The sequence below is a fragment of the Manduca sexta genome, chromosome 13 (assembly GCF_014839805.1).
Source record: "Manduca sexta isolate Smith_Timp_Sample1 chromosome 13, JHU_Msex_v1.0, whole genome shotgun sequence".
NCBI classification, from domain to species: domain Eukaryota; kingdom Metazoa; phylum Arthropoda; class Insecta; order Lepidoptera; family Sphingidae; genus Manduca; species Manduca sexta.
This window is the reverse complement of record NC_051127.1, coordinates 6,914,873-6,942,062: the sequence shown is the minus strand read 5'-3', so window position 1 is coordinate 6,942,062 and position 27,190 is coordinate 6,914,873. Positions and strand designations below refer to the sequence as shown.

At 42.0% G+C, this 27,190-nt stretch overlaps 2 protein-coding genes across 3 annotated transcripts; one reads left to right on the top strand and one right to left on the bottom strand.

The window, feature by feature from the left end:
* Positions 1-85: 85 nt before the first annotated feature.
* LOC115449361 (integrator complex subunit 1) lies at positions 86-23,849 on the top strand. Of its 2 annotated transcripts, none has more exons than XM_030177170.2 (34): positions 86-416; positions 615-784; positions 1,276-1,545; positions 2,071-2,206; positions 2,636-2,711; positions 3,026-3,164; positions 3,638-3,843; positions 4,176-4,338; positions 4,462-4,962; positions 5,224-5,396; positions 5,658-5,810; positions 5,997-6,162; positions 6,311-6,516; positions 6,832-7,033; positions 7,172-7,245; positions 7,572-7,752; positions 8,327-8,518; positions 8,847-8,991; positions 9,245-9,491; positions 9,962-10,128; positions 10,955-11,124; positions 11,408-11,581; positions 12,497-12,665; positions 12,979-13,112; positions 13,700-13,828; positions 14,090-14,211; positions 14,425-14,557; positions 14,863-15,060; positions 16,362-16,555; positions 17,073-17,258; positions 17,552-17,716; positions 17,950-18,079; positions 22,915-23,086; positions 23,227-23,849. In XM_030177170.2, exons 1-34 carry the CDS (start codon positions 266-268, stop codon positions 23,436-23,438), a joined length of 6,006 nt encoding a protein of 2,001 aa, XP_030033030.1. In that variant the 5' UTR covers positions 86-265; the 3' UTR covers positions 23,439-23,849. The 2 variants fall into 2 exon arrangements, with proteins under 2 accessions (XP_030033030.1, XP_030033022.1); XM_030177162.2 differs by having other exon boundaries at positions 2,618-2,711.
* LOC115449375 (viral IAP-associated factor homolog) lies at positions 23,849-26,699 on the bottom strand. The gene is made up of 5 exons (XM_030177181.2): positions 26,465-26,699; positions 26,245-26,377; positions 25,581-25,809; positions 24,943-25,151; positions 23,849-24,750 (listed from the first exon to the last, which is right to left on the bottom strand). The coding sequence occupies exons 1-5, from the start codon at positions 26,468-26,470 to the stop codon at positions 24,638-24,640; spliced, it is 690 nt and encodes a 229-aa protein (XP_030033041.1). The 5' UTR covers positions 26,471-26,699; the 3' UTR covers positions 23,849-24,637.
* Positions 26,700-27,190: the final 491 nt, after the last annotated feature.

Below are 27,190 nucleotides of genomic sequence, written 5' to 3'. Positions count from 1 at the left end.
AAATGTATGTTTATCGAGAGTGTCAGCCCGCAGACAACATTATCAACTAGGATTAATTTTAGTCTAGGATGCACTGTCATTTTGACAGTTGTACACATGTCACATTTTATGCCGACTGTCGTCGCTTGTGCTTGTGTTTATTTTTAATTGTATTATTATCTTACACGACTCTTTTAGAGGGGATAGTGGTTTTCATAAAACTCTATGTTGCAGTGCGATGAGTCTTAAAAAGCCTGGTTCTCAAAATATTTGACGTAAGCCTAGTATGGACCGAGGCAAAATGCCGTCGGCAGGCCGCGGGGCCAAGAGCAAGGCTCCGCAGCATCCACAAGACATCTTCGCGTTAGGTTCTAAGTCTACTGTGGTGGTCTCCAGAGATTCAGAAAAAAGGAATATACATAAACCATCGACTAGCGGTACGTCCCTTAGTTAACATTACAAATTCAATAGGAAAATAAGTATTCTTAACACTTATAGAATTTTGTTTTCAACTTCAGTAAGAATCTCATTTAGTATTTTGCTAACATAATAAAAATATATCTGTGACTTAGTTGCCAAAATATTATAATAAGTGATAACTTTATATGGGAATATAAGCTTAATAATTTTTATAGGTGTTGAACGTAAAAGAGAAGCAACAACATTTGGCAGTCAACCGCCCAACAAGAGGTCGAGGATCGGCTCACCGGCTGAGGCTGTGGGCGGCACATCTCTGGAGGTGGACCCTGTGGACCTGGTGCCTAATGTGCTGCAGGCTCTCGACACACACAACTCTGACAAATTGGTCTGTGTTTATTGTATTTAATTTTCATATACAACTCTATGGCACACTGCTAAATACATTGTTACATACTGCTTAATGTCTTGTTATATTTCTATGAAAAAAATCTTAATCAGGGTTTATTTATATTGTTTTTTGTATTATTATCCAAACACATATAAGACTAATAGAGTTCAATATACACTGTGATTTTATAGTTGTTTTGGAACCGTCAATTTTAAATTCCCTATCAATAATAGACTTAAAAAAAATACCAATGTAATAAAATAAAAATATATTTTATAGAAATAATGCTTACAAATAATAAATGAGATCTTGTGGTAATGGAACTAAATATTACGTACTACAACAATCACTATGATTGGTGCCACTCATAACTATGAATAATCGGCGCAATGTTACTATCATTATCAAACTCGAGCAAGTGAAAAATAATATTATTAAAAACTCTCTAAATATGACATTTTAAACACCCTCAATATGTTTGTCCACAGCTGGGCTTACTAACAGGCTCAATACGTCTCCTAAAGTCTCAACGATCAAAACCAGACCCAATACTATGCATGAGCCTTCTCTATCTCGTCAAGATCAGGCCCAACATGTTCGCCCACGATACAGTCACGCAGAGCCTCTGTACGCTACTGAAGAGAGAGCAGGGCGCCGCATTCAAGAACAAAGGGAATCCGTTGGTGTTTGTACTAGCTTGTAACATGTTGTACGCTGGACATAGAGATAGTACAAACTGGCCGGATGTTTTTATAAAGGTACATAGACATTTTGTTAGTTAGAGTAAGGATACATGAAAAAAATATCCAAAATATTTTTGTTTATAAATGCTTTACTTGCAATATTTATAGTGAGCATTCTTCTGACACTGTGGTATAATGTGCATTGTTTTCAGATAAGTTTGGCTTTAAATCTCACAGAGTAACAGACTTGCATATACAGTCTTACATTAGTTGCAGAGTTTACTCTCTGAAGTCTAGACCAGCTATACTCAACCAGTGGTCTGCCAGGCTTATGCATACCATATGTAGATTCAGATGGCCTACTTAATTAAAAAAAAAAAACAATAAAACTTATTAGAAAATCACTTGAGCTGTACGTTAATCTTATTAGAATAATATATTTAAAATTGCAAATACTTTATTCATAAATTTTATAAACTTTGATGTCAATAAATTTACATTGTGGTCCAAAGTACCACAACTAAGACATCCTTGTAGCCCATAAAAAATGTTGAGGACAACCGTAAGTTAATCATTATTACATTCTCAAATAATTTCCAGGTATACATAGAGGATGCGTTAAATGAGCGCTGGTGGGTAGACTGTGCGTGGTGCAAGTGCCTGGTCGAGAACATTGTGACAGCATTTGGAACTAAACATCCCCCACCAAGCCTTAAACCCACTGAGAGCACCTTAGGTAAGATATACTTATGATTAGGACAATAGATAATATACATTCATGACCTCTCTTCTTCATCTCGAAAGTGATAAAGAGAGAATATGAAACCAGAATTAGATTTGTCAGTATAACAAATTACGTCATGCAACTAGATCTCATCTCTTGCTTGAATTGGTGTTGGTTCAATTAGTTCTATTCCTGAACAACATTTCACACATATTTGTCAAAAGAACATGGCCATAAATGACCCCAATCGTTTAAGTTTCAAGATTCATTAACTATAATGACATTAATCGATTTAAATTCAAATAATTATTTTTTCTAACATTATGAAATAATAATTCAAAATACCAGAACTTTTTCACTGCTTCTTATATTACTAACCCAGTAAAGTGAAAGGAATTGATCAAAGCGAGAACATTGATGCAGGTACAATGTCGCCCTCAGGGTCTGGGTCCCCCTTGATGGGGAGCACTGAAGAGGACCCCGACAACAGCGAACTCGAGTACAGCGTGTTCCCCAGGTGAGCTGGATGTGTGCACGAACTTTGTTCCTTATTTTATCTTTTAGTAATTTTTGTTTCTATTCTCTTATTTAGTTGGCCAGTTGACTAAATGTGTGGGGTAAATTGTTTCTGCAATATGCTTGCTCCAACCCTAAAATTATGTGGAATTGGTGCAGGTGGCAAATTAGATTTTGCAGTTTCAATGTGGCTATTATCCCTAATAAAATCATAATTATGATGAATTAAAAGACAAATTTAGTTCTTTATTGATTTTGGCATTGATTGCATCAAGCTCTTTGGAGTCAGTTGTTAGACTATATTATTTTCTACAGATATTCTAGTAGCTACGAAGCAGTGGAAGCATTAGTGCTGGAAGCCATCAAAGACCAGTTGCAGAGGCGGTCTGCTGCACCCGATGCTATCGGAAAAGGATTTCTCAAGCTGCTCTCCGCTACTTGTGGATTCCCAGAGGTAAATTTTATGACCCTTAATAGGAACTTATTAAATGCATTTTAATTTACATGTTTTTAATGTGGCATGATATTAATATTATTACTGAAATAGTTATTTAAGATACTGCTTCAATTTCTTTCTTTTATTTTGCTGGAAATAGGTGTACAATTCATTAGTTTTAAAGGGAAACTAGATTTTTCCTGAAGATGAATTTTGTAATAGAATGATTCTACAACACAAGTAGATTGTAACCATAATTGTTTTATGAGCCGTAATTACTTTATAATTATTTTCTATAAGCCTGGGTCCAATGTTTAGTTTTCAGACTTCTTATTTTAATATTTTCTTCTTCAAATCTTATGCGTCGTCCATAGTAAGTTATTTATTTTTGTATCTTAATTTGATTCATGGGATCATCGATGTAGATATCGTACTAGATGTATTACAATAAGATTCAGCCATTTATGACCGAGATAAATCGACGTTACCAGATCCGCATGATAGCGGCATCGCGCCTGGAGGCGTGGCTGCACTCCGGCAAGCTGTGGAAGTGCGCGCAGGAGCTGCTGGCGTACGTGTGCTGCAACTGCGACGCGTGCGGGCCCACCGCCGCGCGCGACCACGAGGTGCTGGCGCAGCTCGCGCGCATGCGCCTCAAGACCAAGCAGCTGCAGCTCGCCTACCAGGCCTGTCTCAGGTCACTCACCTGTTGCCGCTTACAATCTGTATAGATAGAGATAAAGCATAAATCCCAGGGGACAGTTTTTTGATCAGCATTAATTGTAATTATTGAGGTGTGACTTCTTTGCTTTGTTCCTAAGAAATGGAGGAAGCTAAAATCTCACTGATAACGCTTCCACTTGGTAAACGAATTGACTATAGATATACTTTTGGTTTTGAATTCTGTTGTGTAGAGAAAGATTCCGTAGATGTTTACCGGTGATCATGTTGAGTTGTCCTTTATTTTTCTATATGTAAAAAAAATGCCCCTAGGTTAAATCTAGAATCTCATTAACATATTTTCAACAGAGAGATGGTGTCGGATAACTCGGCTCTACTGCGAAGCGTGGTGACGCACACGATCTACAACGAGCTGTCGAACGTGCGCTCGCCCAACAACATGGCGGTACTGGCGGCGTTGGTGCACGCGCAGCCGCAGCTCGTGCCCGCCGCCATGGCAGAAACGTACCTGGTAATCATAATTTTATCTATCACTTCAACTAAAAGAAGCTTCTACGTTCGTGGTCCTTCGAGCCGGAATTGAACGAACTGCTTACAATTGACCGATAGTTTCTACATGTCGTGTATTATACAGGAGTTGTGCGTCCGTGCCGAAGACTACCTACGTGGACTGCGCGCGTTGACCCGCGAGTGGGCGCGCGCGGCGCGTGCGGACGCTCTGGCTGCGCCCGCGCTGGCCGCGTTGGCTCGCGCACTGGCAGCACCACCGCCACTAGAACCGGCTGCAGAACTCCGCGAGCGGGCCTTCGCCTCCCTAGCAGACCTCTTCTGTCTCTGCTGCTTGCTCATAGCAGGGCTGGCGAAGCACCACGCTGACTATAAACCGCACCTGGTATCAGCTCAGGGTGCTGCGCTCGGATGGCTATTAGAAGCCGCTGTGTCGCTGTATCGACCCTCGCGGCATGATTACTTACATGCGCTGAACAAGGTCATGTTCCTTGAGCCGCCTGATTCGTACGCCAAGCTGGACAACTGGCCGCCGGAGTCGGAGCGCGCTATCACTTATCGGCTTTGTTGTGAGGCGCCGCTGAGGGAGAATACGCTGCTAAGACTCATATTCATCGGATTGGCTAAGGTGAGTTGGTAGAAAAATCGTAAAGAATCTAAACATCCATTAAAAGTAAATAAATCCGCTTTCATTCGTGGCTCTGCGACTTTGGGTGCATGCACTTCTTAAACCATAGTTTCCTTTCAAGCCTGTCGACCTACGAACCCAAGTAATTCTGAAAATTATAAATCACTCATGCGTTCTTTAATATCTATATGAAAGTTCTCGATTTTCTCCATGAGTATGTGAAACCGAACCAGACCACAATATCTACCTTTTCCCCTACAGGAGATCCCGGTGAACCCGGCGGAAGTGTTCGAGCTGGTGGAGCAGGTGGTGCGCCGCGCATGCGCCCTGCCGCCCGACGACAACCCACTCCAGGTGGAGAAGCTCGACATCGCAGACTACATCTTCCAGCTGTGCCAGTTTAACCCGCCGGATAACATCACGCTGCCACAGGGGTAAGTAATCTGAAGATTGATCATGGTTATAGAGTTATTAAGTTTTGGATCTGGTTATCAAAAGACCAGAGTTATTGGAATTTAGGTCTATAATGATTAATTAGAAAGTGAATGTGGGAAAATCTTCTGGCGGTAATTTATAACTGTTGGCTTATAAACATTGCAAGAACAGAAGAAGAAGTATAGAAGGTACCTTTGCTTCACCAGTGTTTGGGTAATACATTCGCTGGACTATATGTTTTACAAGTAAGTTGTTTGCAGCTACACGCCGCCCGCGCTGGCCATCACGTCGCTGTACTGGCGCGGCTGGGTGCTGCTGGTGCTGGCGGCGGCGCACAACCCGCAGCACTTCGCGCCGCGCGCCGCCGACACCTACCCCACGCTGCGCGCTCTCATCGAGATGTGCATCACCAAGTCAGTGCCGTTTTTAATATGTATGCTCCTGGCTTCATAGTACTCTCAAGCCGTAGAATTTGCTTGTGAATTGTCCCCATGCAAAATCAGAAGATAATAAGAAATTAATAGTAACTGTGTATTGAACTGTTTTTGGAACCTAATTAAGCCATGTAGTATATCTGTAAACACATGTCTACGTCCCAGTAAACCGAGTATAGAGTGGGGCGCGGCGGGGGCGGGCGGGGGCGCGGCGGAGGCGGAGCGGAGCGAGGCGGAGCGCGCCGCCATCCTGCAGCTGGAGACGCACCTGGCCGCCGCCAGCAACGCCAAGCTGCCCGTCACCGAACACACCTCCAGGTTGCTCAGCCAGGTCACACAACTATACTTTATAATCGATGTTTTTTTGATTAACGAATAATCAGTTATTATATATCCAATTCTTATTCGATATTAATAATGGCAATTAAATTCTGGGAACACGCTAAATATTCATACCAATTTGATACTTCACCCCTCAGCTAACAACCCTGGAGCCACTGGGATCAGCTCGTAAGCCGCCGCAGTCGATAATAGAGCAGCTGCAGTCGATGAACTCGCAGATGAGACTCGGCAAGCTGTTGTGCCGGCAGCCGGCGCTGCTGCTGGAGCTGGTGGAGCGGCACGGCACGCGCCGCGCCATGCCCTGGCTGCATCAGTTACTACGCCATGATCAGTTGGAGTTAAGGTTAGCTACTTTTAATATTTGATATTGATAGGTTAAAGTCAATAAACACCCGTTGCATGTAGGTACATAATCCATCCTGGAAAGAAGGTTTGTATATTTTATGAGCAACTAAAATCCAATTTTTTAACATTATTAATCTATAAGCTATTTACGGGCGTTGAGAACAAAATTGAAATCGCAAAGTTGAAATAGCTGGCACATAAAGAAGATGGTTGAGTGTCGTTATGTGACCTTTTATAAAAAAAAGCTTTTTGTTGCTTGCTATAGTTGTGTATATTATGTTTGCGTTTGACGTGATTGTTTTATAATGTTTAGCGTGCTGCCGGTGCAGTGCCTGTGCGAGTTTCTGTGCGCAGGCGCGGGGGCGGGCGGCGGCGAGGCGGGCAAGGCGGGCGAGCTGTGTGCTCACCTGCGCCGCACCGTGGCCGACGCGCCAGAGGGCGCCCGCGCCGTGCTGCACTACTACTTGGCACGGCTTGCGCACGCGCATGCGCCAACTAGGGCCTCTGCCGGCAGGGTACGTGCTCACTATCATAATGTCTGCTGTTTTATTTTACTACTGGTTTCAGTGTCATGTAGTATGAAAAAGTAAGTTTGTCCAATCCAATATGTCGTCACAAAACTGATTGTATTTTTATGTTTTTTAATATTTTAGGGTCTGAAATTAGTCCTAACGCAGTCTTCAGAGGAGAACATAGAAATGGATTACAACACCGAAGTTAGTCCTGAGTGAGTTATCCTTTAAAAATCTTAAAAACTTAAGTTTAAGAAAATGTTTGTGTATTTGTTAGAAGTAAACGCAGAAAAAGTTGAATAAGTTTTAATGAAATTTAGCACACGGAGGCAGTTTTTTATCGAAATAATTTGCAAAAGGAGTTGTAAAATTAGATCTTTTAAATAGATGATACTGGCGTATAAAGGCTATGCTCACGAGTAAAGTCTTGAGCAACACCTAATTAGAATAGCTAGTCATGTGAATTAGTGTCTGTGACTCACTTCAAATCGGAAAACTGAAATGTATTTTTGTAGTGTTTGTAATTGAGTGTCGTTCCCAGGGAGTGGCTGGACCTGCTGTGGGAGCTGCGGCACTGGGAGGCGGTGCGCGAGGAGGTGGTGGGGCGCGTGCGCGCGGCGTGCCTGGTGGAGTGCGTGCCGCGCCACGTGGCCGCCTACGTCGCCTTCCTCGCCAAGTACGTCGCGCGCACGCCCGCCAAGCTGCACACCGACATCGTGCTGGTCAGTCACATACACTTCGCTTTCTTGTCTTTATTGCAATGTACATGATTGCTTTATAGGATTAATATCTCATGTCGTGTCTATGTGTCAATTTTTAACTCTATTTATTCAGAATTAAATTCTTTGGAAATATTTGTCAAGTAAACAGTCTGTGGCGGTACAATTAGTGCATATACCGCCATCTTGTCAACATCGCCGGAACTGCAAGAGGATCGATGCAGTGACGCAACTACAGTGATATCACACAGCAATCACGATAGATGGCGACGTCGATCCTGAATCACGCTTGCACAATTTGAGCGACGCGTTGCATATATACCATCTCCGAATAGGAACTGTCGGAGGGGCCGCGGCCGGTCAGGCGCAACATCTGCCTGACTGGAAATCTTACCCTCTATAGAGGAACGCAACCATCTGTTCCTCTACAGTGGCGTCTACCTTTACGCCGCTAAAAGTCGTTTGTAAAAATATATGTGGAATACACATATTATACAATATGTGTCAAAATATACTTTGCTGTTATATATGAGTAATATACAACTAGAAGAATAATGGAGGCTTGATTTTGTGTCAGGACCTGAGCCAGGTGGTGATGGAGCGCACGACGGTGATGAACAGCGTGCTGGGTGCGGGCGCGGTGGGGGGCGCGGTGGGGGGCGCGGTGGCGGCGGCGGAGGACGGCAGCGCGGCCGCCGAGCGCCTGCAGCTCGCGCAGCAGCACACGCTGCACGCGCTCACGCAGATCTTCTACACGCATCTGCAGAAGGTACGGGGAGCGGGGGCAGCTACATTTTTATTGATGGATTTTAATATGTCATTTCAACAATTTAAAGAAATATAGCATGATGTTATCTACTTACCTGTCGCGTCTATTATAATATGAAATATTTTTTGACATACCGTGTAAAATCTTATTAGTGCGTGTACTGTAAACATGCTAGTTTCAGTTAACTGATCTGTATCAATATTTTGTAATTTTAAGTTATGGAAGGTGCGTCGTTTGTACTGATTATTGTCAATAGTTGTACTTACGTCAGACGAGCTTAATTATTGGCCTTGTATTATGTGACTGAGATGTATGTGTGTGTGTGTAGGTGCGTTCTGGCGCGGCGGAGGAAGAGAGCACGTGGTCGTGTGGCGAACGCGTGGCGTTATTGTGGCCCAGCGGCCGCCGCGCGCTGCTGCCGCTAGTCCTGGCGCACGCGCATCTCAAACTGCTCTGCTACGGACCATCCATCTGTGAGTATAGAACTAGTGCCAAAACGTTGTATGGTTTTGGCAAATATAGCCCTCTTATTCCATTAAAAACAAGAGTTTTACTTCTTGTCTTGTTCTTAAATGCAGGCAATCATAATTTTATTTTATATTGCGTTGATTTTTGAGTAAAGATAATTATTTACTAGTAGGTGGGTAGCGCAATTGTTTTTTATCCATTATTACTATTTTAAAAAATCCGTCTGTTAAAAAAAAGCTAACCTAACTCTTTCTCTAGACGACACCGACCAAGAGATGTATTCCTGGCTGGAGTCAGTGTGGGTGGGAGCAGACGCACCCACAGCGCAGCTGGCGGGCGCGACCGCCGTGGAGGGCGAGGAGGCGGTGCTGCTGCCCGACTGGCTGCGGCTGCACCTCGTGAGATCAGCGAGGCCGGCGCTGCTGGAGGCTGGACTGAGGGCATTACCGGCGCATAAACTGGCGCTCTTCATACAGACGTTCGGGATGCCTGTGGCTTCTATGAGGTAAGTGTGGAGAAGCAATTGGTGAGCTTACATAGGTCATTTCATCTACGAAGACCCGCCCCACCCAGCTTTTGAGCGGGGGTGTCGCAGTTTAAGTTGACTAATCCAAGTGTCAGCCTCGTTGCTATACATCATAGTGTGCGTGTGCACGTATCACGCACGCTGTAAGCGATTAGAGAACGTAGTAGGGGGCGTCTTCGTGGATGTAATTGTAGCGACTGTTTAGGGATATTTTCGTCCTTTGCCGGTTGTTCCCTTGGGCTTTATTTTACTAAATACTAAGTGTAGTGAAGTCGTTTTACTGTGTCTTCAATATGAAAAAGAGGCACTTGTTTTATTGAAAAATTTAATAAAAACAAATTTTTTTTTTACCTTATCGCTATTTGCAATAAATCCTAATGAATTTTTTCGATATATCGATATGTTTTGAAATGAGTTATATCATTGATTATGTGGTACTGCGTTGTCAGTGCGTTGCTGCGCGCCCTGGACGCGAGCCCGGCGGGCGCGGTGGCGCGGCTGGGCGTGGAGCGCGCGTACATGGCGCAGCTGCTGCGCGTGCAGCGCGCGCGCGGCGCCACCGGCGGCAACGCCTTCGCCGCCGCGCTGCGTCTGCACCCGCACGCACTGCCGCCCGGTACGCATGCCGACCCACTAGCTATATGTACACTGCGCGCCGGACGCGAGCCGGCGGGCGTGGAGCACGTACATGGCGCAGCTGCTGCGCGTGCAGCGCGCGCGCGGCGCCACCGGCGGCAACGCCTTCGCCGCCGCGCTGCGTCTGCACCCGCACGCACTGCCGCCCGGTACGCATGCCGACCCACTAGCTATATGTACACTGCGCGCCGGACGCGAGCCGGCGGGCGTGGAGCACGTACATGGCGCAGCTGCTACGCGTGCACTCATTTTTTAAGGCACTAACTCCAAAATTGATAACCAGTATATAGGTAACGTTAATTTATTTCATGGGATTTAGTGGATTTTAAAGGTGGTATAATTTTTTGTTTAAAAGTTTTTATTTTTTACTTTTTTTGTGTTAGTCAACATCAGTATATGTTAGCGTCATAATTTCAAGAGTTTTTTGTTTGGTCCCCGAAGTCAAGGATCCAACAACAATGAAATGTATACGGGACCACACAGGAAGCATCAGTTTTCAAATAAAAAAAAAATCATAATCGGTTGACCCAGCCAAAAGTTCTAAGGTAACAAACAAAAAAAACAGTCGAATTGAGAACCTCTTCCTTTTTTTAAAGTTGATTATAGATATTTTTAATAATTTTATTTATGATGACCTAAATAAATAAACACTCCCCATATTATATATATTTTAAGATCGATCCTAAAAATAATAGAGCGATTGATCAATCCGAAGATAACAATTAAAACAAAATGATCGCGACTGGTAAACTACGACACCTATTTATTAAATTATCTACTTTATAAAACATCATTGGACGCCACAGACGACCCCCTGTTCGCGGAGACACCTCTCCCGCTGGAGACGGAGGAGGCGTGGGACGCGGAGCCCGCACCGCTGCCGGTGTCCGCGGTGCCGTCGCTGCTCGCCACCGCCTTCAGTGGCGCCACCACCTTCAAAGGAGACATTGATACCGCCTTCACTCAGCTCATCACGGTAAATACAACAAATTTTCTTAAAATAATTACCCGAGCAATGTAGGGTTAGTTGACCCACTAATTGTAAAGTTTTTTTTATACGAGCGCGGCAAATAGATCCGAACGCCAAATCTAGTACGTAGTACATATATATATCGATGGTGTCGGAATTATAAATGCTGAATTTCTACAGGATTTGTGAATATTTTATCTTAACATGATAAAGTATATTAGAATGAATGCTTCAATACGATTAGCATGTAAAGTGAGACGTCCTGCCCTTACCAACCCGTTGTTCTCAGCAAGTGACGTCGGAGGTGTCTATGTGCGCGCGCGGCGGTGGGCCGGGTGCGTACGTGTCGGCGGTGGTGTCGCAGCTGGCGGCGGGCGCGGCGGGGGCGGCGCCGGGCCGCGCGTCGCTCGCCGCGCCGCTGCTGCGGGCGCTGCTGCCGCTCAAGTCCCCCGCTGTCGGAGAGGTCACTAATACTTGTATATAAAAATAATAATAATATCAGCCCTGTATAATATACTTGCCCATTGCTGAGCATGGGCCTCCTCTACTACTAAGAGGGATTAGGCCTTAATCCATCACGCTGGCCTAGTGCGGATTGGTAGATTTTACACACCTTCGAAAGTCCTATAGAGAACTTCTCAGATGTGCAGGTTTCCTCACGATGGTTTCCTTCACCGTTAAAGCGAACGATAAATTCACAAAGAATACACACATGATTTTAGAAAAGTCAGTGGTGTGTGCCCTTGGGATTGGAACCTGCGGACATTCGTCTTGGCAGTCCGTTCCGCACCCAATAAGGCCATCGCCGCTTAATGAAATAAAAATACTTATATTGACAGAATATATACGTATCTATACGTATTATAAAACAAAGCCCCCCTTTCTGTCTGTATGTTATCAATTTTCTCAAAATCTAAACGGTGTTTAATAAATTTGGTATGGTAATAGGTTAAGACCCTGGGACGGTTATAGGCTATTTCTATTACGGGAAAATATATAGCGAGACTTTTATCCTGGAAAACTCTTTCATACAGGCGAAGCCGTGAACAAAAGCTAATTACTGCTAACTTAACTAACAAACTCATGTTGACTTGTCTGATCAGTGGTAGCCCCGAGTCAAGACTTTGTGCGTCCGATACTAATCGAATTACATAAGGTGTTTAAAATGCCCTAGCATTAAAAACTGTCTATAATGGAGGATGAAGGACAGACAAACGTAGAAACCGGAGGAATTTGTAAAGTGCAGTTTGGTCCGAAAATATTTATACGAAATCTATATTCAGCAATGGACTCCTAAAAGCTAAAGATGATGTTCCACCCTTATTAACCCAAGCGACTCAACTGGAAATGATTTACCACATTACAAACGAATGTCTAGATGGCGTCGAAGCTGTTGTCGCAGTGGAAGTGCGTGTCGGGTCCCGTGGCGGCGGCGCTGCGTGCGCTGGCGCAGGGAGACCGCGCGCTCGCCAAGAGCGACTCCGACGCAGCCGCCTCCGCCGCCGCACTCCTGCCGCACAACGCCTCCAGGGAACAACTTATTGCAGGTTCAGACACTTTTTTAAATTCGTGGTGGAGTGTGAAGTAGAGATTAACAGGCCGGCATAATTGTGCCGATCGTCAGGGTTACTTTCGTCTCTAGCCGGCTGACTTTCTAGACTTCACTCCATTTAACACCAGCTTCATGGAAGTCACTTTTGCCGAGTCCCCAATAATCAATAAATTAAAAATCCATAATTGACACTCAGACTTCTTCCATTATTTACACGAGATGGCGAGTCAAACATCTCACAGTTTTTTTTAGATTAGATTTTTGATGAATAGATTTTTTTTTATAATAATTCCTTTCTCCTTATACAGCACTGGAAGCCTCAACTCCCAGCACTTTGGAAGCGATAGGAAACAAAATCATAGAGACTCAAGACCCGCGGCTTATCGTCGACGTCATATCGCATTTACTGGAGAAGAACCAGGAAGGACACTATGAGGTCAAGGTACGGTTTAAAATACCACTGTTCGAAGTTAAAGATCGTAGTCGGCGTACATAGGATTTTCAATTTACTATGATATACTAATGATATTAGAATCGACGATAGCCTAGTTGGGTGTGGAATGGAGCGCGGAAACAAATGTCCTCAAGTTAAAAACCCAAGGGCACACATATCTGACTTCTCTAAAATTATGTGTGTATTCTTTGTGAATTATCACTTGTTTTAACGGTGAAGGAAAACATCGTGAGCAAATCTGCACACCTGAGAAGCTCTCTATAATAATTTTGAAGGTGTGTGAAGCCTACCAATCCGCACTAGGCCACCGTGGTGGACTAAGACCAAATCCCTCTCAGTAGTAGAGGAGGCCCGTGCCCAGCAGTGAGGCAGTATATAATACAGGGCTGATATATTAATGTTATAATACATTTTTTTTTTTATTCAGAAACAGTTCATCTATTGGTTTTATGATAGGTTAGCTACTAAAATCTATTATCGATGACAACACAATACCCGTAAAGTACATATTGCGTGCGGATCCTAACCAAGCTCCTAAACTGTTCCTGTAAACCCGATATCTGATGTACTACCAGGTGAAGTTGGAGGAAGGCACGGAGGCGCCGGTGCACGTGTTCTCCCAACGCGGACTGGGCTGCGGCCTGCTGCTGGACTGGCTCTCGGAGCTGCAGCGGGAGACGCTCGGCCCGCAGCCGCAGAGACAGGTGAGCTGGTGGTTTTTAACAATAAAATCGTGCTAGCAAGGGTTTTGAGTCATCTTAGCACAAAAAGGTGAATGTAATTTTTTTAAGACAAAAAAACAACTGTAATGTGTCATTATCAACTAGAAACTGAAACAAACAAAACAATAATTTTTCTTTGCATTGTTATATGGGTACTACTTTTTATTTAATTGCCAAGTTAACTACAGTTGGTCTTGTACACATAGTTCTCACAAAAAAAATTGACAAACTTCGTAATTCCAGATGCGCCTCATGTTCCGGTCGGGCTGCGCTCGCTGGCGGCCGTTGGTGGTGACGCTACTCGCCCACAGAGCCTCCTGGAGGACCCTGCACACCTGCCTCTCTGCACTGTTGCATCCTGACGGGTAAAATATACGTCTTTGTTATACCATGCGCATTGGACACAGATATGTGCGCATATGCACACGTACAAACAGGCACATTCTTGGTATTCAGTGTATGTATATTAAACATCATACTATCCTTTGGTGCAGTATACTATCAAATTGAATGATATAACGTAATCTAAACGAGATTTTAGTGAAACATTCGTGAACTCTTAACACGTACGTGTTCAGTGAGTGGGCGGCGACATCAGTGCTGAACTTCGCCGAGACGATGATCGGCAGCCCGCGCGTGTGGCAGGGCCGCGACAAGGCCACGCCCAAACACTACGTGCACGAGGATACGCTGCGGCTAGATCACCAGCAGGTGGGTGTCAGATCATTAGGTTTTTGATTCTGGAATTTATTTGTTGGAATTAAGGGGAAATGGTCCTTCGAGCTGGATAGATGTTTTGAAAAAAGTGTCAGTTGATTAGAAAAGTGTAATCGTCAGTGTTGTTTCAATTAAATTATTTGATACTTCAGATGAGTATTAAATAACTGTACATATAATACTGAGTTTGCCAACAACCTAACATGGTTAGTATATTGCGAAATATTAAGAATTTTTACCAAATTTATTTAAAAGTCTATGACATTAAAAAAAATAATTTCGACCTTTATTTCCACCAGCTGAACGTGCTCGTCCGCTACGTGGTCCAGGAGAGCGAAGAAGCCGAGAAGGCGGGCGGCATAGAGGCCATGAGACGCAGGATCGAGGCGCGGCTGCCGCTCATCCTGCGCTGCTGCAGCACCTCGCACGCGCTGCTCGCCTGCGCACTCGCAGCGTCTAAGGGACATCCTATGCTGCTCCTATTGCTCTACATGAAAGTAGGTGAAATACAAGCACAGCTCTCAATCTTATGCTCAAACTACACTTAGCGTAGTAGTTAAAATATTTACGTCTTTTGGACGAAGCAATATCTTTGTGTTATATATATACAAACTAGCTTTTGCCCGCGGCTCCGCCCGCGTTATAAAGTTTTTCAGGCTAAAGTTTTCCGTTATAAAAGTAGTAGTTTCCCGGGAGCCTATGTTCTTCCCAGGGTCTCAAACTGTCTCCATACCAAATTTCATCTTAATACGTTGGGTAGTTTTTGAGTTTAACACGTTCAGGCAGACAGATGCACTGGAGGTCTTTGTTTTATAATATATTTTTTAGAACTTTTTAAGAGGAACAATCCCATCATACATCATTGTTGCATAACTCTAACCGTTTGCGCAGCGCACGCAACGGAAGCTCTCCAAACTAATAAATTGTCCCCGTTTTTGCAACATGTTTCATTTCTGCTCCGCTCCTATTGGTCATAGCGTGATGATATACAGCCTATAGTACTCCACAAATAAAGGGCTATCCAACACAAAACGTTTTTTTTCAGTTGAAACTGGTAGTTCTTGAGTTTAGCCATTACTGCTCCGCTCCTATTAGATATAGCGTGATGATATATAGCAAATAGCACTCTACGAACAAAGGGCTATCCAACGCAAAAATATTTTTTCAGTTTGGACCGGTAGTTCCTGAGATTAGCCATTACTGCTCCGCTCCTATTGGGTATAGCGTGATGATATATAGCCTATAGCACTCCACGAACAAAGGGCTATCCAACGCAAAAAGAATTTTTCAGTTCGGACCGGTAGTTCCTGAGATTAGCGCGTTCAAACAAACAAACAAACAAACTCTTCAGCTTTATATAATAGTATAGATTAGAAATAAAGCAAAAATCCATCAAGTATAGTCTTACCATAACAAGGATTCCTTTGTAAATATCTATAGTAGTAAATGTGAGAGATAGATGTATATTATTTTAGTTTTGCGTTACAGCATACATGAGGTCAGCAATAACTATAAATGTTATTACTGTAATAAGAGCCAGAGAGACAAAAATTCAATAAGGACTTGACAGGAGGGTGGTATGTCTTGGTGTAGAGACACGGTTCAAGGATCAAAATAAAAGAAGACACGCCAAACTAGTTTAGGTTGACATTTATTAGTGACACATAAGTGTATAATATTACAATTACGCAAATAAATATAAATGCTGATACAAGATATAAAGATAATTACACACTATATTTATACACTACAAGGGGTTGTCCAGGTTAACAAGTAGCGTGTTGCATGTTGCGTGCAGGTGCCGCGCGTGCTGCAGCTGCTGCGCGAGTGCTCGGAGCGCGCGCCGCGGCAGGCGCCGCTGGTGGCGCCGGCGGCACTGCGCGACGCGGCCGCGCTGTCCACCAGCGCCGCCGACAAGGCCTCGCACACGCTGCTCACCGCGCTCGCCGCGCACCACCCGCACCACCCGCACGGCAAGGACCACTCGCAGAAGTACGCCGCGCTACTACTCGCACTAATATATTGACCGATAACTTCCAGAAGCTTTTACACTATTGACAATATTTCAATATTCTGTACGCATGCGACTAATCTAAAACTCGCTTAAAAGCAACATACATTATTCCTATTTTTATATGTGCACAGCGAAATGACTCCACTGCAACTGATGGTGTGGTAGGGTCCGTGTCAAGAATCGATTTACGTAAAGTAATAATCGCTGCCCAGATGACAAAATTACACTGATTTGTTCCTCTGGAATGATGCGTATTTATAGGCAGTGGTGTCACTTTTTATCAAAATATCAAAAAAAATGTTCGGCATTAATCAGACCCAGTAGCAGTAACTTTTATTACCAAAACACTCTTACACCCCTTAATCTTTAATATCCCATAAGACTAAGTTAAGTCTATCTTCAGTACTAGAGATTTTTTAATGCGAATAAAAATATTCCACAATCGATTATTCGAATAATGAATCGATATTTATGTAAAACTCCATCCCACCTCAGGTTGTGGCGCATGGAGGCGGAGGCGCGCGGTGTGAGCGGTCGCGGCGTGTGCGCAGGACGGCGCGCCCTCCCGCTGCTGCACGCGCTGGTCCGCGGCGCAAGAGCGCATTCGCAGCACGCGCTGCACCACCTGCTGGCGCTGCTCGAGGTGTTGCATGATGACGACCTCTTCCGACCGCCGCTTAGGTAACTTGAGCTTCTTGTAAGAGATAATATACTTATTGCTGAAGTTGTTCCAAAAATTTCGTTTGACCCGTTGCTTATTTTAGGCATACCCGTTGGTATGCCCAAAATTTACACAACATTCTCCATCAAATTAGCTATACGCGTTCAAAGTGGACCTGAGCTGTGATTAACTAGATGTTTATTTTTACTTCATTAACACTAAGAACCATATATGTACCTACGAACAGATTAATTCGCGACTATATTAAGGGTGTTATTTTTTAAAATTAATAAAACACATGTTTCGTTTGCAGCGAGGAGGTGCATGGCATCCTGGACTGCTTCCTGGAAATGGTGCGGTCGGGCGGCAGCAGCGGGTCGGGGGTGACGCAGCGTGTGGCGGCGCTGGTGAGGCGATACGCAGCCGCCAGACCGCAGCGAGCCGCAGCTTTGTTGCTCGCGCACAGAGAAACGCTGCAGTTAGTAACTTTATAGACATAGATAGTACATATCGTGTTCATTACTCGAAATGGAAGAAGTTCAGATTTAGATACAATCAATAACTATTCGAAAACGATTACTCAACAGTTTTTGTAAAATTTGACATTTGTATTCGATTTTTAAATTTCCAAATTAATCGATATGGCACTGATATTCCATTTTTAAATAAACAAATGAATCGATATTGAGAACGTGTATTCAAAAATTATAGGGCGGTCCCAGCGCTGAGCTCATTGTCGTCGGAGACTGCGCCCTCGGCCTCGGCAACCCCGCCCCCACATGCACTGCACGCCCTACAGCGACGCGTCGACACGCCTGACAACCTGCAATGGTACATACAGGTACGAACTTATATTATTACTAGCTTTTGCCCGCGGCTCCGCCCGCGTTATAAAGTTTTTCAGGCTAAAGTTTTCCGTTATAAAAGTAGTAGTTTCCCGGGAGCCTCTCAAACTGTCTCCATACCAAATTTCATCTTAATACGTTGGGTAGTTTTTGAGTTTAACACGTTCAGGCAGACAAATGCAGCAGGGGACTTTGTTTTATAATATATTTTTTAGAACTTTTTAAGAGGAATAATCCCGTCATACATCATTGTTGCATAACTTTAATCGTTTACGCAGCGCACGCAACGGAAGCTCTCAAAACTAATAATTTTTCCCCGTTTTTGCAACATGTTTCATTACTGCTCCGCTCCGATTGGTCATAGCGTGATGATATATAGCCTATAGCACTCCAAGAACAAAGGGCTATCCAACACAAAAAGATTTTTTCAGTTCAAACACGGTAGTTCCTGAGATTAGCCATTTCTGCTCCGCTCCTATTAGTCATAGCGTGATGATATATAGCCTATAGCACTCCAGGAACAAAGTGCTATCCAACACAAAAATATTTTTTTCAGTTCGATCTGATAGTTCCTGAGATTAGCCATTACTGCTCCGCTCCTATTGGTCATAGCGTGATGATATATAGCCTATAGCACTCCAGGAACAAAGGGCTATCCAACACAAAAAGATTTTTTCAGTTCAAACACGGTAGTTCCTGAGATTAGCCATTACTGCTCCGCTCCTATTAGTCATAGCGTGATGATATATAGCCTATAGCACTCCAGGAACAAAGTGCTATCCAACACAAAAATATTTTTTTCAGTTCGATCTGATAGTTCCTGAGATTAGCCATTACTGCTCCGCTCCTATTGGTCATAGCGTGATGATATATAGCCTATAGCACTGCACTAATAAAGAGCTATCCAACACAAAAAGAATTTTTCAGTTCGAACCGGTAGTTCCTGAGATTAGTCATTACTGCTCCGCTCCTATTGGTCATAGCGTGATGATATATAGCCTATAGCACTACACTAATAAAGAGCTATCCAACACAAAAAGAATTTTTCAGTTCGAACCGGTAGTTCCTGAGATTAGTCATTACTGCTCCGCTCCTATTGGTCATAGCGTGATGATATATAGCCTATAGCACTCCACGAACAAAGGGCTATCCAACGCAAAAAGAATTTTTCAATTTGGACTGGTAGTTCCTGAGATTAGCGCGTTCAAACAAACAAACAAACAAACAAACTCTTCAGCTTTATATAATAGTACTAGCTTTTGCTCGCGGCTCCGCCCGCGTTATAAAGTTTTTCAGGCTAAAGTTTTGCGTTATAAAAATAGTAGTTTCCCGGGAGCCTATGTTCTTCCCAGGGTCTCAAACTGTCTCCATACCAAATTTCATCTTAATACGTTGGGTAGTTTTTGAGTTTAACACGTTAAGGCAGACAGATGCAGCGGGGGACTTTGTTATATTATTTAGAACTTTTTAAATGAAACAATCCCGTCATACATCATTGTTGCATAACTTTAACCGTTTACGCAGCGCAGGCAACGGAAGCTCTCAAAACTCATAATTTTGCCCGTTTTTGCAACATGTTTCCTTACTGCTCCGCTCCTATTGGTTATAGCATGATGATATGCCTATAGCACTCCAGGAACAAAGGGCTATCCAACACAAAAAGATTTTTTCAGTTCAAACCGGTAGTTCCTGAGATTAGCCATTACTGCTCCGCTCCTATTGGTCATAGCGTGATGATATATAGCTTATAGCGGTCCACAAATAAAGGACTATTCAACACAAACATTTTTTTTCAGTTCGAATCGGTAGTTCCTGAGATTAGCTATTACTGCTCCGCTCCTATTGAATATAGCGTGATGATATATAGCCTATAGCTCTCCACTAACAAAGGGCTATCCAACGCAAAAAGAATTTTTCAGTTTGGACCGGTAGTTCCTGAGATTAGCCATTACTGCCCCGCTCCTATTGGGTATAGCGTGATGATATATAGCCTATAGCACTCCACGAATAAAGGGCTATCCAACGCAAAAAGAATTTTTCAGTTTGGACCGGTAGTTCCTGAGATTAGCCATTACTGCCCCGCTCCTATTGGGTATAGCGTGATGATATATAGCCTATAGCACTCCACGAACAAAGGGCTATCCAACGCAAAACTAATTTTTCAGTTTGGACCGGTAGTTCCTGAGATTAGCCATTACTGCCCCGCTCCTATTGGGTATAGCGTGATGATATATAGCCTATAGCACTCCACGAATAAAGGGCTATCCAACGCAAAAAGAATTTTTCAGTTTGGACCGGTAGTTCCTGAGATTAGCCATTACTGCCCCGCTCCTATTGGGTATAGCGTGATGATATATAGCCTATAGCACTCCACGAACAAAGGGCTATCCAACGCAAAAAGAATTTTTCAGTTTGGACCGGTAGTTCCTGAGATTAGCGCGTTCAAACAAACAAACAAACTCTTCAGCTTTATATAATAGTATAGATAGATGATAAAAATAAAATGCGTCAAGTACCAATGTAATTAACTATTTTTATTTCGTATTTCGCAATAGCCTAGTTGGGTGTAGAACGGTCTGCCAAGACGAATGTCCGCAGGTTCAAATCCCGAGGGCACACATCTCTGACTTTTCTAAAAAATCATGTGTGCATTCTTTGTGAATTTATCGTTCGCTTTAACGGTGAAGGAAAACATCGTGAGGAAACCTGCACGTCTGAGAAGTTCTCTATAGGAATTTCGAAGGTGTGTGAAGTCTACCAATCCGCACTAGGCCAGCGTGGTGCACTAAGGCCTAATCCCTCTCAGTAGTAGAGGAGGCCCGTGCTCAGCAGTAATCAAGTATATAATACAGGGCTGATATTATTATTATTTCGCAATAGAGGAAGCCGATTTAATTAGTCTTAATGAAACTGGGCATAACACAGATGTCATAAAATATAATGAATATAGTTTCAGACTACCTTTAACCATTACCGTGATAGTGATTAGTATTTATGCAAAAGCCAGCAGTACATTGACCTTTAGGTAACGTGGCCGACCGACCTCCCGTGACCCTACCTGAGTCACTAATGCATCGGTGGGATGCGCGGGGGCTGCAGGGGGATATCACCGGCCGTGCGCGTGCGCTCTTTGGTTGGTCGGCGCGTAACAGCGTCGGCGCCCGGTCAAAGGCGTAGTAGTTATTACCTATATTTACGCATAGTGCGGCACGCTAGCTAGTGTAGGCATATTGATCAACTAATTTTGAGTTCCCCGACCGCAGTGTTTCAGAAAATAAACTATGTTGTTATGAAAATTTAAGGTGTTGTTTTATTGATTTGGTAAGAGTATCATGGTCCGAATCAGAGCCTTCAATTATTTGACTAATAAATCGGCTTCCTATATACAATCGATTGATAATTTATCGATTTAATGCCTTTATGAATTATATACTTAGTCTGGCCATAAATACTGTTACACTTAATTATAAAAAAATATTACATTTGAATTTCGAATCTGTCATTTTTATACGATTGTTCATTGTGTTTTCTCATTTTGGCGCCAATACATTGTAAAATATTTTGCGATATTAAAATGGTGTGGGGTGATAAAGAGAACCGAATCGCTGTGATAGCATTACACAAAGTAGGTATGGGAGCCAAATGCAATTTTTAAAACTCTCCATACACTTGGTATTAGTAAAATGTTTGTGTACCGGGCTATTAATAGGTACAATGAGACCTCCTCTGTTTGTGACAGAAAAGATCTGGCCGTCCACGTAGTGTTCGTACGAAAAAGGTGGTCAAAGCAGTAAGGGAAAGAATTCGAAGAAATCCTGTCCGAAAGCAAAAGATTTTATCTCGGGAAATGAAGATAGCACCTAGAACCATGTCGCGTATTTTAAAAGATGACTTAGGACTTGCAGCCTATAAGAGACGCACTGGCCATTTCTTAACTGATAATTTAAAGAAGAATAGGGTGGTAAAATCGAAACAACTACTGAAGCGGTACGCAAAGGGAGGTCACAGAAAAATTTTGTTTACGGATGAGAAAATTTTTACAATTGAGCAACATTTTAACAAACAAAATGACCGTATTTATGCTCAAAGCTCTAAGGAAGCTTCCCAATTAGTCGACAGAGTGCAACGTGGACATTATCCGACTTCAGTGATGGTTTGGTGGGGTGTTAGCTATGAAGGAGTGACTGAGCCATATTTTTGTGAAAAAGGTATCAAAACATCGGCACAAGTGTATCAAGATACCATTCTTGAGAAGGTAGTTAAGCCCCTTAACATCACCATGTTCAATAACCAAGTATGGTCCTTCCAGCAAGACTCGGCGCCGGGTCATAAAGCTCGGTCCACGCAGTCTTGGTTGGAATCGAACGTTTCGGACTTCATCAGAGCTGAAGACTGGCCGTCGTCTAGTCCCGATCTTAATCCGCTGGATTATGATTTGTGGTCAGTTTTAGAGAGTACAGCTTGCTCTAAACGCCATGATAATTTGAGTCCCTAAAACAATCTATACGATTGGCAGTGAAGAATTTTCCCATGGAAAGAGTGCGTGCTTCTATTGATAACTGGCCTCATCGTTTAAAGGACTGTATTGCAGCCAATGGAGACCACTTCGAATAAGCTTTTTATATTTTTAATTGTTTTATATTTATGTATTAAACTGACACACTGTAAAAGTAATAAATGTTATTTGCAGTTAACAATTTTCTTTTTTCTTTATTACAATATTTATGGCAAGACTAGGTATAGATATTGATAATGTAAACTGTGATATCAATAATGTCCATTACGTTTTTGATGTTTGTCATTTTAAATGTTTCTTTGTGTTATATATTAGGAGTTGGACACGTGGGGCTCTCGTCGTGGCGGTGCGTGGGGTGGCGCAGCGCAGGCGGCGGCTATAGTGCGTGCGGTTGCACCACTGGCTGCGCACACGCATGCACCGCTGCGTACCGCTGCGCTCGGGCTGCTCGTCAAGCTACTACCCGCCGTGCATGACGTCACCCCAGGTAACACAGTACACCACTTTATTCTTGATGTGATATCACATAATAAACTTTATCCAAAATTTTATCTGCTGTCTATGTCTGTAGTCTCTACCTACTGAATAAAATAATGAAACCATTGCATCCCAACATGTTGATCACAGGTTACCGCGCTGTGCTGGAATGCCTTGAATCCTCTCGGGCGGAGGTGGCGCAAGCGGCTCTGGATAAGCTGCCTGAGCTGGTGTTAGGCATGCAGGAGGCGGCAGCGCGGCTGCTCATGCGCACTTTCGAGCTGGGCGTGCGGTCGCGCTTGCCAGTCGAGCCGGCACTGGCGCGCACCGTCGCCGCCATCAACTTGCACCGCGGGTGCTAAATACGCCAATGGCTTTATGTAACATAAATCTTTTTTTTTTTATCGAATGTAACGCGATAAATTCCTTTACGTTACGGAGAGTAGAGGGTTTAAATGTATTTTTAGTCCCAATTTTTTTTTTAATAAACTAGTTCAAAATGAATCGTAAGATCGGGACTTCCTCTAATTCCTATGTTAAGGCGGCGAAAAATGTAAGCCGTAAACATCCTTACAGTTATTAAATTACTTATATCAATTATTCAATCTGGCATTAGATGAAACCTTGAATCAAGGTTTACCAAAACACATTGTACTGTTGTGTCAATGCTCATTTTGAAGTAATGAATGAACCTCTACCATATTATAGGAGTCAAACACTCGAATCGTAAGGAGAAGCATTAAATGCAAATAAACAACAAATAAAATATAAAAGTTATTTTATTATTACACAGCACCATTGTAATTATAATATTTTTTTTATGTTATGGTTATGGGCTCCACAGACTTCTTTGGTAAAAATAAAACTTTTTAACATAACTTCATAAATTAATGAATGTGAACATAAAATCATTTACTGTGTAACGGTACCCTTCTCCTCATTTTAAATAAATATTGTCACTTAATATCTTAAACGGAATAATACATCTGTAGACCTACACTAGCAACTTATTGCAGATTCAAAACTAATGAAATGCATATCCAAAAATTATGAAAAACTAACTGATGTGAGTGACTTCTAGAGCCTTCGACTTAGTGAAGCTTGTGGCTAAAGTGAGCTGTTCTGTAAGAAGCCTTACTAATATAAAACAAAGTCTCCCACCATGTTTGTCTGTCTGAATGTGATAAAATCAAAAAGGACCAAACTGATTTAAATTAAATTTGGTATGCACGTAGGTTACTTCTATCCTAGAATAATATATAGCGTGACCTTTATCCTTAGAAACGCTTACCAGGGCAAAGTTGGGTACAAAACCAGTGAAATATAAGTTAATTTAACCAGCCCGTCACTTCGGCTTCAGTCGAAAAGTGACCTATAAATTGTGATACTCTTAACTATAATCTCATTGCAACAAAAATAAAAAAATACATCTCAAGCGAAACAAACCCGCGCTCTCAAGCATTTGTCATTCGATCTTAACACTAAGAAAAACATCTTAAAAATGTGTCACATTATTGCCATTCAGTACTCTTGAAAATGGCTACTAAAATAAATGCTAGGGTCACCAATCATTGTTGCCTAGGTCAGTGAACATTTTATCCTTGATTTTCGGTCTTGGATCTTCTGTTATTTTCGTCTCCACTGCACCTGCTTGTCCGAGGATGTATTCGAATTCTGGAAACAGAGAAAAAATTTTAAATGCTCACAATGTCTACTAACCCACTAGGCTTTACAAATGATAGAAATGCATGAACCCGTCTAACTGTAACAATTTATATATTTTTTTATTGCTTTGAATGACAAAACAAGCTTACTGTTTGCTTGATGGTAGGCGATACAACTGCCCATAAACATGATATCACTTACCATCACAGGTAAGAGACGTGCCCCTCAACTCATGGGGACCAACAAACTGCTTCTTCATGTCGCCCTCAAAATACACAAACACGCTGGGCAGGTTGCGTTCAGGGAAGTTGGGGATGCAAGTCTGTGCCACTGCCTTCAGGAACTTTGTGTATGGATACTTCATGGACAACTCCTTCATGTGCTGGTTTAGAAGGGCACACTGTTGAATGCTGTAATACAGATGACAGTTGATAATAATTATTTTAAATCAGATTTATAAACATGTGTAACATATATTGACTTTAATAAGAACTTTGGTTTTAGCACTTGGACCCAATATGTACATTTAGCTTGTACATCAAAAAGTATTCTTATACAGGGGACCTGTTTTTACAAGAGTTATTCTTTTAGTAAATATTTAAAACATTATTTAACTATCATATGTTTTTAAAGAAAATATCAAGAAAAAATCATTTGAAATATTTAACAAACCAAGACTCCCGTGAAATCATATTTTTTTATTTATGACCTGTGCATGGGTACCATTAAAAATTTATTTATCATAAATATAGTTGTCCCTTAAGAACAAGCCAACTCTCTCATATCACAATTGGCTCATTTCATATATCATAAAGTCAAAAATAATGTACAAATCTCACCCATGTTTATACAAGTGTATGACAACCCATATACCCTCCCCAGCCTTGTTCACCTCCTGCACATAGTCTGTCCCTGACACTTCCCGAACTTCACCGAACCGAGGTTTCTCCGAAAGCCGTTTCATCTCAGCTATCCTCTTTCTCCTATACTCCTCGAGAACTGCCTCATCTTCAGAGTCCTCAAGCTCATCAAGCTCATCCAAGTCAAGTTCTGATAGTTGTTTGTCCTCTGGAAATATCAAATATTGTGAGGGGAGGGTAAACAAAACAGGATGCTTATGAAAATTTGTGGACAGTAATGTCATTTGTTTTCTTTTTTACATGTATAAAAATTGTTCCTATTTGCAGTAAGTGTTATATCTCTTATTATTAAATAGAATAAATTAAATCATTGTGTAAGTATGAGAAAAAACTCTGGATATATTATTGATAGACATTCATATTTATTATACCTTAGACTTGACTTTTCATTTCCTATACATCTGATGTAAACATTTTAAAAAGTTTATGCTATGTATGAATTTTATATTTTTAAATAAGAGTGCTTTTATTTATATCCTGTTTATGACTAATACGACCTTGTAATATATTTTTCTGCAGTAAATTATGATAAATAGCATCCAGATGGTTTCTAACCTACAAATCCAAATGTACAGTTACTCACTCTCTGCTTGTTTCTGTTGGATGGTTTGCTCTATCATATTCACGATATCGTCCTCGGAGACCTCCTTCTCCTTTTGGGGTATGATACCCTTCGCACGAAGGACATCGTTCCATTCGGTATCCTCATTAGGGTTCTAAAAATAAAAACCGCAATCGTAACAAAATGTGTTCACATAAATTATGTTGTATATTGGTATTTGTATCCACAATTAAAGGTATACCTGCATTTTGTTTATATTCTCAATCGATTTGATACGGTAATAAATATAAATCCTCGAAATCTGATACCGATGACCAAACCAAAACCAATGAAGTTTGACAGATGAATCAGCAGACCAATCACTAAACACATGCCTTCTCTCGATTATGGTTACCTTCAAATATCTATGATACAATAAATAATGCAGATTGTACACATTCGCCGAAAACCTCCCTAACTCTACACCGTTCGCATGTCGGTTGTAAGGGCTCCACTTTTTAATAAATTATTGCAATGGTTACTGTCTTTGTTTTTCAAACTGGAACAAAATATACATAATATTGCGCACCTTAATCTTCCAAATGTCTCTATGTCGTCTATGCTCTTTATAACATTGGTCAGTAACTAAAAATGGTAGGAATACGAGCATACGCACAGCTTCAAGGTGATCTAAGCGCACAGCGTTTAAGAATACATGTAACTTTGACTTGTGTTTATAATAACCATATAACACCAATTATAATTAGTTTAGCAGCCTGGTAACGTAAAACTCTAACGATATGACTATGTAGAACGTTATTTCTTTCATCAAGTGTTGGATATTGTTGTAGGTTCTTCGGCGAGTATGTACAACAGACATAAACTCTATCATCTAACAAAATACTGGTTTTCATTATTTCAAATATTACCATCAAAATTAATCTTAATGTAGTTTTTACTATAATTAAATAATATAAAAGCATTAAAT

Excerpts from the sequence above, each read along its gene's own strand:
- LOC115449361 (XM_030177162.2), top strand. The coding sequence starts at position 266 with ATGGACCGAGGCAAAATGCCGTCGGCAGGCCGCGGGGCCAAGAGCAAG. Across the intron at positions 3,844-4,175 it reads GCCTACCAGGCCTGTCTCAG|AGAGATGGTGTCGGATAACT; the intron begins GTCACTCACCTG and ends TATTTTCAACAG. Across the intron at positions 13,829-14,089 it reads GCCCGCAGCCGCAGAGACAG|ATGCGCCTCATGTTCCGGTC; the intron begins GTGAGCTGGTGG and ends TCGTAATTCCAG.
- LOC115449375 (XM_030177181.2), bottom strand. Across the intron at positions 25,152-25,580 it reads ATACACTTGTATAAACATGG|CATTCAACAGTGTGCCCTTC; the intron begins GTGAGATTTGTA and ends TCTGTATTACAG. Across the intron at positions 24,751-24,942 it reads CACGTCTCTTACCTGTGATG|AATTCGAATACATCCTCGGA; the intron begins GTAAGTGATATC and ends CTCTGTTTCCAG.